This window comes from Cetorhinus maximus, chromosome 6 (assembly GCF_964194155.1).
Source record: "Cetorhinus maximus chromosome 6, sCetMax3.hap1.1, whole genome shotgun sequence".
NCBI lineage: Eukaryota > Metazoa > Chordata > Chondrichthyes > Lamniformes > Cetorhinidae > Cetorhinus > Cetorhinus maximus.
Window position 1 is genome coordinate 89395760 of NC_135884.1, and position 16374 is coordinate 89412133.

Sequence of the window (16374 nt, forward strand, 5' to 3'; positions counted from 1 at the left end):
GCTCAGCTATTAAACCTTTTATAATGGACTCCAGAATTTCCCCCTCCTACCAACGTCAGGCTGACTCATCTAAAATTGCTTATTTTCTCTCTAGCTCCCTTTTTAAATAGTGGGGTTACATTAGCTACTCTCCAATCTATAGGAACTGTTCCAGAGTCTATAGAATCTTGGAAGATGACCACCAATGCATCCACTATTTCTCGGGCCACTTCCTTAAGTACTCTGGGATGTAGATTATCAGGCCCTGGGGATTTATCGGCCTTCAATCCCATCAATTTCCCCAACAACCATTTCCCTACTAATACTGATTTCTTTCAGTTCCTCCCTCTCACTAAACCCTGTGTTCCCCAACATTTCTGGTATGTTATTTGTGTCCTCTTTTGTGAAGACAGAACCAAAGTATGTATTTAGTTGGTAAGCCATTTCTTTGTTCCCCATTATAAATTCCCGTGTTTCTGACTGTAAGGGACCTACATTTGTCTTCACCAATCTTTTTCTCTTCACATACCTATAGAAGCTTTTACAGTCAGTTTTTGTGTTCCCTGCAAGCTTACTCTCGTATTCTATTTTCCCCTTCTTAATCAATCCCATGGTCCTCCTTTGCTGAATTCTAAGCTGCTCCCAATCCTCAGGTCTGTTGTTTTTTCTGGCCAATTTGTCTGCCTCTTCCTTGGATCTAATGCTCTAATTTCCCTTGTAAGCCATATTTTGTTTTACTTTTGCGCCAGACAGGAATAAACAATTGTTGCAATTCACCCATGCACTCTTTGAATGTTTGCCATTGCCAATCCACCGTCATCCCTTTAAGTAACGTTTCACCATCCATCATAGCCAACTGCGTCTCACACCATCGTAGTTTCCTTTATTAAGGATTCAGGACCCTAGTCTCAGAATCAACTACGTCACTCTACATCTTGATGAAAAATTCTATCATATTATGGTCGCTCATCCCTAAGGGGCCTCGCACAACTAGATTGCCAATTGTTCCTTTCTCATTACACAATACCCAGTCTAGGATGGCCTGCTTTCTAGTTGGTTCCTCAACGTATTGGTCCAGAAAACCATTCCGTATACACTCCAGGAATTCCTCCTCTACAGTTTTGTTACAAATTTGATTTGCCCAATCTATATGCAGATTAAAGTCACCCATAATTACAGATGTTCCTTTATTGCATGCATCTCTAATTTCCTGTTTAATGCTATTCCCAACATCACCACAACAGTTTGGGGGTCTATAGACAACCCCCACTAACATTTTTTGCCCCTTGATGTTTCTCAGCTCTACCCATACAGATTCCACATCGTCGGAGCTAATATCTTTCCTCACTATTGTGTTAATTTCCTCTTTAACCAGCAATGCAACTTCACTGCCTTTTCCTTTTTGTCTGTCCTTCCTAAATACTGAATACCCCTGGATGTTCAGTTCCCATCCCTGGTCACCCTGCGGCCATGTCCCCCTAATCCCGACTATATCATACCTGTTTACATCTATTTGCGCGGTTAATTCATCCACTTTATTGCAAATGCTCCTCGCGTTAAGGCACAAAGCTTTAAGGCTTGTCTTTTTAACATTACTTGTCCCGTTCCCACTATTTTTCACTGAGGCCCTGTTTGATTCTTGCCCTTAATTTCTCTGCCTCTCACTTTTCTCATTCCCTTTTCTGTCTTTTGTTCTTGTCCTTGATTCCCCCTCCTCTGACTCCTTGCATAGATTCCCATCCCCCTGCCATTTTAGTTTAAACTCTCCCCAACCACTCTAGCAAATATTCCCCCAAGGACATCAGTCCTGATCCTGCCCAGATGTATCCCGTCCAGTTTTTACTGCTCCCACCTCCCCCGGAACCGGTCCCAATGTCCCAGGAATCTGAAACCCTCCCCCTCACACCAACTCTTCAGCCACGTATTCACCTGATATATCTTGCTATTTCTTCTCTGACTAGCACGTGGCACTGGTAGTAATCCTGAGATCACTACCTTTGAGTTCCTACTTTTCAAATTACTTCCTAACTTCCTATATTCTGCTTTTAGCACCTGATCCCTTTTTTTAACCTATGTCGTTTGTACCAATGTGTACCACAATCACTGGCTCTTCACTCTCCCCCTTCAGAATGCCCTGCAGCTGCTCTGAGACATCCCTGATCAGCCTTCACAAGATTTCGCTAAAAAAGCACAGAGTCTTAACCCAAATCAGCATCAGCTCACCTTACCTGGCAGCACTTTCACCTCTCATTTACATGATAAGAACAAGTCACACTCTAACATAATTCATGCTGACATTCCAATGTACCTATGAATAGTGTTGTATTGTTAAAAGAGTATTCCTCTGACAAAACTTCAAACAGGTGCCCTGTTCTATGTTTCATGAACAACAAAGCATGGCGTGCACACAGTGCCCTGGTCAGCTATTCCGACTCAATCAGCGACAAAAACAAACTCGCCAGTCGTTCATCTCACTGCCATATGTAAAACAGCTATCACATTTAAATACATGGAAAATCACTACACTTCAAGATAAGTCATTGTGTGTATAGTATTTTGTGACATTTGTGAAGGACATGATAAGGCGCTGTATAAAAAGGCCCCTTTCTTAAGTTTTCTCAATCTTCTGCAATTTGGTTCTTTATGGCCATCAGGAACACAAAAACTGCATCAGATGTACACTCTGCTTTTCTCTGAACACATCTAGTACATTAAACATAGCATCCAAAATAAATTTGAAACTAGCAAAAAAATTATAACATTAAAGACCATCCTTACAGCTGAGTCAAATTAATTAATTGTCTGCAATATTCTCAGGGCATACCATAAGACTATCGTCTATTATCTCTCATGTATACCACAGCTTTGGTACACCAAACGTGCAATATTCCCAGTGTATCTGACATTACCACTGTGACATGATGATGAAGTATCTCCAGTTTAACACTGTTTATGCTATAATGTCCCCTGTGCCTACTGCAGTGCCTGTGAAATGTCACATATGCAATTGCTCCAGTGTGATACAAGTGCCAATGTGATATCACATGCGTAATAACATCAATGTAATACAATACATACAGTACCCCCAGTAAAATGTACGCATGCAATATATCCAATGTGTAAAACATTATGTACTTAATGTTGTATACCTGTGTATTCATATTTAGCACAGGATAAATCCACTGTGCTTTCCAGTTTTATATCAACAATATCTGACAACCATGTACGAAAGTCTTCAAAGAGAGCCTTCCTGGAGAGAGAAAAACAGCTGACTGACTGAATCTTGAAAAAACAAAATTAGATCATTAATTCCACAAAATTTAAACAGACTGGAAGAGAAAAATTCTACAGGAGATCTGCAGATACCATCTAGAATTAAGTATTTTACTTCATCGAGTACTGAATGAGAACAACGGTTTACACTAATACTGACACCACAATGAAGGATAACACAGTGCCTTTTTCAAAGAGGGATACTGTGCAGCAAATGTTAAGTTTAACCAAGTTCCTGACTGGCATCCCTTTAAGTGAAGGGTAAAAATTTTACAGCACATATATTCTAGCAAACCCTGGGTGAAAGTTGTGCGAAATGGTCAAACTAACTATCCTCTTTAAAAAGGCAGTCACTTTTGTGAACCCAATGTACAGAACTAAAGTTTCAAAAATGAACAATTCATAAAGTGATTGACAATGTGCACAGTTACTCTGCTGGTCAGAGAACTATTCTACACCATCTACAAGTCCCTTATCTTGCCACAGCTGACTGTACTGTGCCATCTCGCTTTCCTGACATTCTTAAGTTAACCAGCAGCTAGTGTCACATTGTGTGTTTATTATAGGCCCCCAGATAGTCAGTAGGAAATTCAGGAGCAAATATGTGCACAATTTGTGGAGGTATGTAAAAACAATAACAATAGGATAATTATATTAGGTGATTTCAACTTTCTCAACATTAATTGGGATAGACATAGTGTTAAGGGCTTGGATGGAGTGGATTTCTTGAAATGTGTACAGGAGAACTTTTTAGGTCAATATGTAGAGGGTCCAACAAGGGACGGTGCATTGCTGGACCAAGTTCTGGGGAATGAAGCCAGACAGGTGGCTGAGGTGGTGGTGGGCGAACATTTTAGTGATAGCGACCACAACATTATACGGTTTAAGTTTGTTATGGACAAAGAAATTGATAAGTTGCAAAAAAATGTTTTGGATTGAGGGAGAGTGAATTTTAGTAAAATAAGGCAGGATCTGGCCAAGGTAGACTGGGAACAGTTACTTGTGGGGAAATCTACAGAGGAACAGTGGGGGGTGTTCAAACAGGAAATGGGGAGGGTACAGGCTCAACATGTTCCCTCTAGGGTGATAGGAAGGAATAACAAGCCCAGAGAACCATGGATGACCAGAGATATTCAGGTTACGATGAGAAGGAAAAGAAAGGCTTTTAGCAGGTACAAGGGAAGCCAATCAGCAGAGGCATTAGTGGAGTACAGACAGTGCAGGGTGGAGCTTAAGAACGCAATTAGGAGAGCAAAGAGGGGAAATGAGAAAGCTCTGGCTGGTAAAAGTAGGGAAAATCCCAAGATATTCTAAAAGTATATCAATGGGAAGAGGATAACCAGGGAAAGAGTAGGGCCCATAAGGGACCAAGGGGACAATCTATGGGTGGAGCCAGAGGACATCACTAGAGTGTTGAATGAATACTTCACGTCCGTCTTCACCCAAGAGAATGAGGATGAAGGTATCAAACTCGGGGAGAGAGACTGCGAGGTTCTTAAGCAAATTGATATAGGGAGTGACAAGGTATTGGAGTTTTTGGCAGGCTTAAAAGTGGACAAATGTCCAGGTCCAGATGATTTGTGTCCCAGACTGCTGAGGGAGGCAAGGGAGGAGATTGCAGGGGCTCTGACCCGAATTTTTAATTCCTCTCTGGCCACGGGGGAGGTGCCAGAGGACTGGAGAATATCTAATGTGGTTCCGCTATTTAAGATGAGCTGTAGAGATAAGCCAGGGAACTACAGGCCAGTGAGTCTCACGTCAGTGGTAGAGAAACTATTGGAGAAAGTTCTGAAGGAGAGTATCTATCTCCACTTGGAGAGGCAAGGTTTGATCAGGGATAGTCAGCATGGCTTTGTCAGAGGGAGGTCATGCCTAACAAATTTGAGTGAATTTTTTGAGGATGTGACCAGCTGTGTAGATGAGGGTAGTGCAGTTGATGTAGTTTATATGGATTTCAGCAAAGCCTTTGACAAGGTCCCACATGTGAGACTTATAAAGAAGGCAAATGCACATGGGATACAGGGTAATTTGGTAAGGTGGATTCAAAATAGGCTTAGTTGTAGGAGGCAGAGGGTGATGACAGAAGGATGCTTTAGTGACTGGAAGCCAGTGTCCAGTGGCGTACCACAGGGACCCGTGCTCGGTCCCCTATTATTTGTCATTTATATAAACGACATAGATGACTATGTGGGGGGGTTAGAATTAGTAAGTTCGCGTGTGACACAAAGATTGGCTGGGTGGTTAACAGTGAGGTTGAGTGTCTTGGGCTACAGGAAGATATAGACGGGATGGTCAAATGGGCAGATAAGTGGCAGATGGAATTTAACCCTGAAAAGTGTGAAGTGATACACTTTGGAAGGAGTAATTTGACAAGGAAGTATTCAATGAACGGCATGGCATTAAGTAGTTCTGAGGAACAAAGGGACCTTGGCGTGTGTGACCATAGATCTCTGAAGGCAGAGGGGCATGTTAGTGGGGTGGTGAAAAAGGCATATGGGACACTTGCGTTGATCAATCGAGGCATAGATTACAAAAGTTTAGAGGTCATGTTGGAATTGTATAGAACCTTGGTTGGGCCACAGCTGGAGTACTGTGTGCAGTTCTGGTCGCCACATTATAGGAAGGATGTGATTGCACTGGAGGGGGTGCAGAGGAGTTTCACCAGAATGTTGCCTGGGATGAAACATTTAAGTTAGGAAGAGAGTTTGGATGGACTTGGGTTGTTTTCGTTGGAGCAGAGAAGACTAAGGGGCGACCTGATCGAGGTATACAAGATTATGAGGGGCAAGGACAGGGTGAATAAGGAGCAGCTGTTCCCCTTAGTTGAAGGGTCAGTCACAAGGGGGCATAAGTTCAAGGTGAGGGGCAGGAGGTTTAGGGGGATGTGAGGAAAAACTTTTTTACCCAGAGGGTGGTGACAGTCTGGAAGGCACTACCTGGGAGGGTGGTGGAGGCGGGTTGCCTCACATCCTTTAAAAAGAACCTGGATGAGCACTTGGCACGTCATAACATTCAAGGCTATGGGCCAAGTGCTGGTAAATGGGATTAGGTAGGTAGGTCAGGTGTTTCTCACGTGTTGGTGCAGACTCGATGGGCCGAAGGGGCTCTTCTGCACTGTGATTCTGTCATTCTGTGTGATTCTGTGTGCTACACCTCCTCCTTGCAGAAAGTATCAGAAAGGGACCAGGAAGTGGACAAAGATTGCCACTGAAAGCATCAAGAGGGAACAAATGGAGAAGAGGGTCTATCATTGAATGTACTGGACAGCTTCCCTCATTCCTGTCAAGTTTCTCAAAATGATGGACAAAATCATATATTAATTGTTTATTTTCAGGAGTTGGGACCATTTCTGGGTCCTGACCCCCTCATGGGTCTGCAATGCATAGTCCAGAGCAATCTACCAGGAATCCTCCTCCTCATCGTCTGCGCTGTCTAATTAAGGATGGCGGGCGAGTTCCTGAGGCTGCAGGCCCAATCAGAGGGCCAGCAGCTTTGGAAGGCCGACAGGCCCACTGGGAGAGGTGGGTGCTCTCAGGCAGAAAGGAGAGCCTGAGGTTGCCTCAAAATAGAGGTTTTCTTGGCAGCGCTACCAGACAGATAGGTGCTGCCTATGTTCACCCACCAAAACACATTGGCCCACTGACCTTGTGTCCTAATTCCCAAGTTTCTTCCTGGTCCCACCTTCAAACCCGCCTGCACGGAACCACCACAATTTTGCCCAATGTATCAGAGAAGGTGGTAGGGAAAAGTCTTTCATGAATGCTTTTTTTTATGTTCTTATAATGTGCCAGGCAATGGCAGTGTGATACAAACTACACCAGATAGTGCTCATGGAATAAGTAGAAAGGATTTTCTCTTGTATTATCATGTATTATGGACAGTTTACTCACTGAAAGTGTTGGAGGGAACACAATGCAATATGGCAGCAAGGCCATCAGCGAATGTTTCATAAAGGAAATATGATTCAGGATCTGTGAACAAACATTCTGCAGAGATCACAGTCAAATATATGAAGGGCCACAATCATACAGTAGGGTGGGCAGTGGTATAGCGGCAATGTCACTGAGCTAATAATCCAGAGACCCAGGCTAATGGTCTGGGGACATTGGTTCAAATCCCATCACAGCAGCTGGTGGAATTTAAATTCAATTAATAAAAGTAGAATATAAAGCTAGTTTGTGACCATGACAATTATCATCAATTGTTGTAAAAACACATCTTCTGGTGAAGAGTCATATGTCGAAGAGTCGAAACGTTAACTGTATTCCTCTCCACAGATGCTGTCAAACCTGCTGAGTTTTTCCAGGTATTTTTGTTTTTGTTTCTGGTTCACTAATGCCCTTGAGGGAAGGAAATCTGTCATCATTACCAGTCTGACCTACATGTGACTCCAGACCCACAGCAATGTGTTGACTCTTAAATGCCCTCCAAAATGGCCCAGCAAACCATTCAGTTCAGGGGAAATTAGGGGTGGGCAATAAATGCTGGCCTTGCTCGCAAAACCCACATCCCACAAAAGAATTTTTAAAAACTAACAGCACGGAGGGCAAGGGTTATACAAACCAGCATGATGATGAAGGATTGAATTAATCAGTCTGAGACAGAGAAAGTACCTAGTGCAAGAGAGCAAACAAAAGGAGAAAACCTTTCCTTAAAAAAAGCAGGAAAAAAATATTTGCGTCTGATTCCCAGAGTTTGCATAGAATTAAACGTCAGCCTGCAAAAACCACAAACTGAATGAAAGCAACAATAAATATGCTTCAGCGCAGCAAGATGGCTTGCTTAAAAACTTTACTTAAAATATTTTATTTTCTGCCAGTGAATCTTCCAAATGGCTTATTTCTATTACATTTCACCCAAATGTGCAGCAGCAGTTTGCTCTCAGAAGTGTTAACTTCACTTTCTCACTTTTCCCCAGAACATACACAAAGCATACTGGAAACCACTCAACTGAAAATTAATGCTGCAACAAGGGAAACATGCCTGAAAACACAACACATTTTATTCCAATTATTCAGTTCAAATTATGTCCTGAGCAAGCTCAGAGAAGATGGGTTCACAGTAACTCACCTTAATGCTGAGATATGATATCCTTTCTTCTTCTGCAGGTCATCAGACTATCAAGAGGGAAAAAAACAAAATATTTACATCCAGACCTCACCAGTGCTGTGGACTGATATTTCAGGCATCACAATATGGAGGTTAGCTGTGTTTTTTTCTTCCCAGTCTCTATTAAATATATTAGTAAATACTCAGACATTAAAAGATGCCTGCAACCTATGGCCTGTCCTAGTACAATCACAGTTCTCAGTTACAGTGTAAGTGGATAGACTGAACAAGTAGTTTGCTTGTTCTGCGCAGATAACAAAGAAGTAGGAATTTTTGCTCTCTCGCCACCCAAACCTTCCCTTTGCAAAATCTGTTTCTCACCTGCTTGAATTTATACAGATCATTCGATTTTTCATGAAAGTTCAGCTGTAGAAGCTCATTCTGAAGCCCTTCCAGGAATGTTTGACTCTGGATAAAATTTGATATCACACAGTGTGTAAACGGCTGAATGCCCACCAGCAGACCCTTCTCTGTAAAGGGAGGAGGAAAGGCACTGTTAATACCTTGGCAAGGAGCACTTCTGCTGCAATAAATCACAGACATGGAATATTTTTCTTACCATTCCATATCTTTGTAAAAATAAAAAGGAAGTTGAATTGTCAGACTCCAAAAGAATTATCTGTACACTGTTACACTGGTTACAGATTAAGTACTCTTTCATTTATGCTACCTGGTTTGGACTGGAATTCTCCTGGCCAGATACGAGTTCAATATGTGCAGAGCTCTCCTTTTGGCCGGTAGTGTTCGAGTGTACCGACTATGCAAGTCAGTGCATTCCCAATGTATTTGCATTTAAATCAAATATGCTTGCGTTTAAAACATGTTTAAGAGGTCTAACAGACTTCCTGTGTGCTTTATGAACACAGGTTTGACACCAAACTAGAGTTACATCAATTGTGTAACCCAAGCCCAATGAGGTTGCTCCCACTGGAGAACATCACATCATTTCACTCCAAAGTCAAATCAGCACCTGACCCTACTGTAACCTTAGTGACAGTGTGAAGTTGAGCCCCCTTCTCAGCAACTCTAAAGTCAATGCACAAATGCACCATAAATCCACCATAAATGCATCCCCTGTTTGCGTGCCTTAAGGTTTAAAGCTTCCACTGGAAAAAGTCTCACCTGTGAAGGCGCCACTAACCTCCAAAGCAGGTATCAATGTGCAACATCCATTTCCCGAACTCCAGGTTTCCTGTCCAGGAACCAACTTTGAATTCACGTCGTTAGATTTTGAAGCACCACTACACTTCCTTTGTCAAACGCCTTATATTTTTTAACAAGCCTTTTTGCAAAACATCTTATCAGATGGCTTCTGAAAATCCATACATATATCTCATTGCATTCCTTTATCTAGCCAATCATCTCTGCAAAGTGAAATCCTGTTAAGTTTGTAAAACACGGTCCAGAATTTTACATTGCAGGTTTGGGCATGTGGCCAACCCGACCTTGTGTGAAATCGCACGAGAACACATCTGCACATGTCCCGACATCATCGCGCCATATTACAGTCGATGGGCGACACGGCCAGATAGTCAACCGTTTTTAAGTGAAAGTCAACCAGTGCTGTGGCTATGTGAGTAGGCTGGAGCTTAGGTGAGAGTTCTAGGTGCTTTTCTGACAGTTGTTTGCATTTCCTGGGTTTTCTGCAGGACTCTTTGGCTTACAAGCTTTCTTAAAGGCTTTCTGCCATGTGCACACTTCAGGGCACTGTAACATCTGTATTCCAGCAAACGGGGATTATCTACTCTGCTGGAGGGACCTCCTCTGAAGAAGGAAAGGGTCAGAAGGGAGAGGGGGGCTAGTGTCCACAGGCAGCATCCCAGAGAGTGACCTGTAGAAAGAGAGGCGTAGCCACACGGGGTGCAAGGCCAGCAGGAAGTGCAAGGCAGAAGGGTCTGCAGAAGACATCATTATCCTGCAGCCAGAGTCTACAAGCAATGCTCCAGCTACCTGGACATGTTAGAGGTCCAGTGCTGAAGGAGACTCCACCTTTCTAGGGAGACTGTGATCTCCATTTCCCATATGATTGGCCCAGAGGTCGCCTCAAACTGTGTTGGTGGTCACCCAATGCCAGTGGCCCTTAAGCTGACAGTGACCCTGAACTTTTTTGCCTCCTATTCTTTTCAAGGGTCAGCGCGAGATCTTTGTGGTGTTTCCCAATCTGCTACCCACAGCTGTGTCAAGTTGGTCACTGACGCTCTGTTCAGATGGGTGATGAACTTCATTCATTTCTGGACTGACGAAGCCAGCCAGGCTGAGCAAGCCAGAGTCTTCGCTGTAATTGCTGGGTTCCCCGCATCCAGGTTACCATAAATTAGAAGTACCCCTCCAAACCACTCTCCATCCTGACTTGGAACTACATCAATGTTCCTTCACAGTCACTGGGTCAAAATCCTGGAACTCCCTCTCTGTGGTACCTACACCACAGGGACTGCAGTGGTTCAAGAAGGCAGCTCACAACTGTAATATGGGGCAATGATGTTGGGACACGTGCAGATGTTTTCTCATGCGATTTCACCCATGGTCAGGTTGGCCACGTACAGCCACCTTCTCAAGGGCAAATAGGAATGGGCATAAATACTGGCCTAGCCAGCGACACCCACATCCCATGAATGAATAAAAAAAAACTCATGACCATAAAGGCGCCAGCAGGTAAGTTGGGTGCCTTCATCAACAGAAAGGGTTTCCACTCCATCAACATCCAGATTGTTTGTGACCACAAGACACAGATCCGCCAGATACCCAGACAGATTCCATGATGCCTACATCCTGCAGCACTCCCAGGTGCCAAGGCTCTTTATCGCACCGGCTCAGTTGGATGGTTGGTTCCTGGGTGACAAAGGCTATCCCCTGAAAAGGTGGCTCCTGACGCCGCTCTGACACCCAAGGACAGAAGCGGAGGAGAGGTACAAAAGAAGTCATGCCCCTACAAAGACAGTAATTGAGAGGGCCATTGGCCTGCTCAAGATGAGGTTCCACTGCCTGGGCCGATTGAGGGAGCACTGCAACATCCTCCAGAGTGAGTTTTTCTTATTACCGTTGTGTGCTGCAATCTGCTCATTTTGGCTCTGTCAAAGGGGTACCTTTTGGAGGTTGAAAACAGCGAGGTAGCTCCCCAGGCCACAAAGGCGACTCAACTGATGGGTCTGACGAGGTGCCAGAGGAGGCGCAGGGTGAGGAAGTGGCTGCAGAAGTGATGAACCTTGTGAGAGGCAGGTTGATCAGGGAAGACTTGATTCTCTATTCATTCAGCTAGGCATCCAAGGCACGGCCAGAAGGTGAGGGCAAGGGTAACACCTCCTTACTGAGCATTTGTGATGAGGCCATCCTGTGCACCTTATGTCAACTACCTCTGAAATAACGTTTGCAGCCCTACCATCTATCACAAGCCACTCCCAAGCCCACATCAATGAGAAACATAAAGCACATTCAGACCATGAAACATCATAACATCTTCCAAAGGTGATGTTGTTTACACAATTTGAACTTAGAACAGGTTTCAACTGAAGTAATATCACTCATGACAACCCCTCTTGTGTTTATAGTGTTGTAAACTTCCACTTGCAAGTGCTGCGTCTTGGTGCCACTGGCAGCGGCATAGAGGCTGCCTGCTGACTGTGATGACCTGTCAGCCCTGATGATCTTGGCAGACATCCTCTGGCTGGCAAAGCCTGTGCAGGCACTACCTGGGAGGGTGCGTCCAGCGCCATTGCTGGGCGCTCCTCAGTCATCGTCTCATCAGATGCCATGGGCACTGGCAGAGGGGAGGAGCAGCTGCTGCCTTCATCTGGAGCACCCTGAGAGGAGCCCACAGGTGTGACACGCAGCTGGCTTGCCAACGTGAGGTTGGTTTGAACCTCCCTGCTCGCCATTGATGGACGAGCACCTAGCAGAGTGACTAGGTGCCTCGTTCATCTCTCACACAGGCAGTGTCCTGCTGAGGTCAGTACCAGTGTGTGGGCTTGAGATCCGAGCGTGACCCCAGGAGCCCCTGATTCTGTTCCTGGAGCTGCCTCTTCATGAAAGTCGCCGCTTTCTCAATGGAGGAGGCCGTCCACTTGGAGCTCCGGGTCAATGCAGTGCTCATGCTTTGCGTGGACTCCTCTGTGACAGAGACCATGGCACACAGACCATCAGGGGTCTCTGCCAGATCTTCCCACACATCCTGCTAGACATCCAGCATCTGCTGCCTGATGGATGACTACAGGGGCATCATCTGCCTCAGACTCAGCATGTTCCTGGTCTCCAGCAGTCCTCCGACTGCCGGTGCCCTGGGCATTCCCTGCCTTCACCAGCTCCTCAAGCAAGTGTGATGTGCCCTCACCACTGTGCACTACGAACTGATCCGACGCGCTATTGCCCACTGACATGCCATATCTGCGCTGGTGCTTGGATTGGCAGGATGATGTGACACAGGCACATCTGTCCGCGGCTCCTCCTCAGTTGTCAGAAGAGTTCCCTCAGTGAGGATGGTGCTTCTGAGGAAGGAACAGAATACATCAGTTGATTACATTGTAACAAAGTGACTGTCCATGAATTACAGTTGCTTGTCAGAATGGACTGATGCCTCACCGAGGCACTGAGATTCAATGAGCAATAGGGACTGTTGATTAGAACTTCACATTAGAGATGTCACGATCCTACAGCTCTTATACACTTCCCCAGTCTCTCACCTGTCCTCTGGACTGTTAACTTCATCCGAGACCCCCGCCTCTCTGCGACCTATGGACCTTGCTCCACGCTCACATGTCCAGGGCGTCCATCTTGAAAGTGGAAGTGGAAAGTATCAGTATCTTGGGGGTCTCACCACCCGTGCGTGCACGCTCCAGCGCATTATGGCTTCTCTTCCCCTGTGCAGGCAAAAGTGCATTCATTAGTGCACCCTCCACCTGCCACACCATCCCAGCCTCGACACCTCCAACCCAAGCAGACACATGTTGAGGTGCCCATCGGTTTAGCACACCTTATCCTTCTATACACACAAGGCAAGCAGGTACATCTCCCAGCCTTGGCTCACACAGGGAAATATGCCATTTGGCACTCTGCATCTCACACTCCTGAGCGTCACGAAGAACAACCACTCTCCAAGATATTGATACATAGTCCCATGCCAAGTTGGTACTCACCCTTGCGTAGCACAGAAGATCATTGAACCATTTCAGCACTGGATCCATGTGCAGCGCACAACATCATGCCTGCTCAGCTAAGCAACCACCTCCATCCAGGTTCTCTTCATCCGGTGGGGTGGCTTCCTCTTGCCATCCCACATCATGAGTATGTCACTCACTGCCTCCACTAGAGTGCGCAGGCACTCATTCATCATAGAATGGTGGTGGGGGGGCCAGAGTGCCCACTGGCACTGCCCTCCCACCTGGCGTGCCCAGCGGGTGCTGACGCCATCACTCATGTCAAACATGCGATCTTGCACTCTCTCATCAACAGTTCCCCGAGGGTCCTCCCCAACTCCTGGCAGCCTTCAGGGAGCTGCCTGTGCTCTTTTAAATGCCCCGTCTGGGTCACCATTGGATCCAGCTCGCGCCCCCGCCGGCAGCGCTGAGCCAGTGTCTGGGCACATTTCATGCTGGCATGGCCCTTAATTGGCCAGCCAGCGTGAAATCATGTCTGCGTTGCAATTGCGCATGCAGAATGTGCGTAAAATTTAGGCCATGATATTCCTTTAGTAAATCTATGCTGGCTGCCCTCGATTAACCTACACATTTCTAAATGTTCACCAATTATATCCTGGATTATTATGCATTCAAAAGCTTTGATTGTTTATCCAAAAGACATTCACAGCATGGTCACTATTGTTATGTAGACATGCACAGCATTTACCACCACAATCACTCAAAAAAAAACTGCAAAGACGAATGGTCAGTTAATTTGTTTTTAGTAGAGTTGGTTGAAGGATAAATGTTGGCCAAAATACTGGGAGAAGTCCCCTGCTCTACTTCAAACAATGCAATTACATATTTTACTTCCATCTACTCAAGCAAATGAAGTTTCAGTTTAATGGCCCAGATTTCATCATCAGTGTTGAAGCGACAGCACTCACCACTGACATCAAAGGGAGCTGCCTACAAAAATCTACCAATTTCTATGGTATGGATTCCCCCCTTGCCAACCTCAATTTGAATCTGGTGCCAAATCAAGGGGATCTTCAGACATCCAACCTTAGTGGTGTCATCAAGAAGGATAAGCAGCCAATCACACTGAAGTATTCTCATGAACAGCTAACTAGGAAGTAAAATGCAGTGAACTTTTCGCTTTAATTTAAAGCTTTATTGAGAGTAAAATAAATGATTGGAACATATGCATGGGTTCAAGGTGGAAACTGAAATATAATAAACTATTTTTAAAAATTAAGATGTGACTTTTTAATCATAAAAAAGAAATTTGACATCCCACAAATATAAAATTAGGTTTCCACAGAGGATGAAGCTGTTCAACAGTAATTATGAACCAGAAAATCAATAAAAACCCAATTACATCTCATTCAACAAGGTGTTGTAACTTTTTCAAAGATCTTTCCTCGTTCAAAAATGAAAATCTGTCAGTTCAATGATTTCTAATAGGAAGCTTCAACAGCGCACCCTATGGGAAAGCACAGAATCACTAACAGCAACTCCTGGGTTTCCGCGTATAGTTGTATAAATTAGGTCTTCAGAAAATGTCTTTAATTTCAGAGGATTATTTTGGCTATGCTGATAATTTAGTCGCCACTACTATCACAAAAATCGGGCCAATATGCCTTCTGAAAGACAGCACTCCCTCAATATTGCATTGAATTGTCGATCGATTATTGCTCCGTGATCTTCTGATTCAAACAAAAACGCACCCACTGATCTAAACTGACATTGAAATTGTTTCCCCGGCCCTGGCGCCTCTGATTGTCTTTCGAGTCTTCTGATTGCTTAAGCCGTCTGAGAGTTTTAGCACCTTCTCCCAGCCCCATACCCCACGCCGCCCCTCACCATGTGAGTACTCGAGCCCCCGGCTCCAGGCCTCGCTCACTTGCTCCTTCGTTTCCAGCAGCAACGGGTTGAGTTCCGCAAGGTCCTGCTGCTTTAGCCGTCTCTTCCCTCCGCCCCCACTTTCCGGATCACTCTGAATCCTCTTGGAGTTCATCTCTACCCCGGAGAAGCAGTTCCAAATCCTGTGTGTCACCGCCAGCCGCTACCTCACCGGGGACTGCATTTCCCAGCAACACCCAGCTCACTACCGGAATCATCGCCTCCCGCAACGGCGCCTCCTAAAGGTCGGACAGGAGTTGCAGCCACTGGGGCAGCGCATAATAAGCTGGCCAATGACAACTGCGCCATTCCCCACTCAGGCGCTGGAGCGATGCGATGGTGCACTGCCAGTGGTAGCAAACGAGACTGCAGCCACTTGTGTCAATATTTGCCGTTTGCTGCTTCTCTCAGCAACAAAATCAGAAGATTACTGAAAGGAGAGATATGTTGACAAAGCTTCTGGCCTTGCACTCATCAGGACAATTGCAAGAATGCCAAATTTCAAACGCTGTATCCTACAGGAGAAAAGGGTGCTGATTGATTAGCAAGTTGATTCTGATTGGCAGAAGCATTGCCATTGAGAAAGCAACAGGTCCATGTGATCTGCCGTTGGGCAGCACTTGCTTAACAACTCTGAGTGCGTGAAGAGCTACACAAACAACCAGTTTAAGATAATCAGTGGAGTTCATAATGTGGCTCATTTATGCTTGCTAGAAGTGACATACTTTCATACGCAGGAGTTCATTCTCTGCAAACAAAAGGAATAAATTCAAGCCATGCATCTTTTTCAATTACCCTGGAGCTTGGAGATCCTCTTACTTAGGGATATGGGGTGCATTCAGAGGTCTTTAAAGGTGGCAAGCCAAGTTGATATGGTGGTTAGGAAAGCAAATAGAACACTTGGATTGTACATAAGAGCATTGAATTAAAAAAAAAAGGAAATTATACCAAACCTTTATGAGCCACTGATTAAGCATCAGTTGGAGTATTGAGCACAAGT

The 16374-nt window shown here is 44.9% G+C and overlaps 1 protein-coding gene across 2 annotated transcripts in view; it reads right to left on the bottom strand.

Annotated features, from left to right (window-relative positions):
• The window catches only part of ogfod1 (2-oxoglutarate and iron-dependent oxygenase domain containing 1), a 36657-nt gene extending 21049 nt beyond the window's left edge, over nucleotides 1–15608 (bottom strand). Inside the window, exons 1-4 of one of the 2 annotated variants that reach the window (XM_078543996.1) lie at nucleotides 15336–15608; nucleotides 8683–8831; nucleotides 8323–8369; nucleotides 3129–3229 (exon numbers count right to left, since the gene is read on the bottom strand). In XM_078543996.1, the coding sequence (XP_078400122.1) occupies nucleotides 3129–3229; nucleotides 8323–8369; nucleotides 8683–8831; nucleotides 15336–15489 (451 nt within the window). In that variant the 5' untranslated portion in view covers nucleotides 15490–15608. The remainder of the gene's footprint in view (nucleotides 1–3128; nucleotides 3230–8322; nucleotides 8370–8682; nucleotides 8832–15335) is intronic. The other variant, XM_078543997.1, reaches the window with a different exon arrangement.
• Nucleotides 15609–16374: the final 766 nt, after the last annotated feature.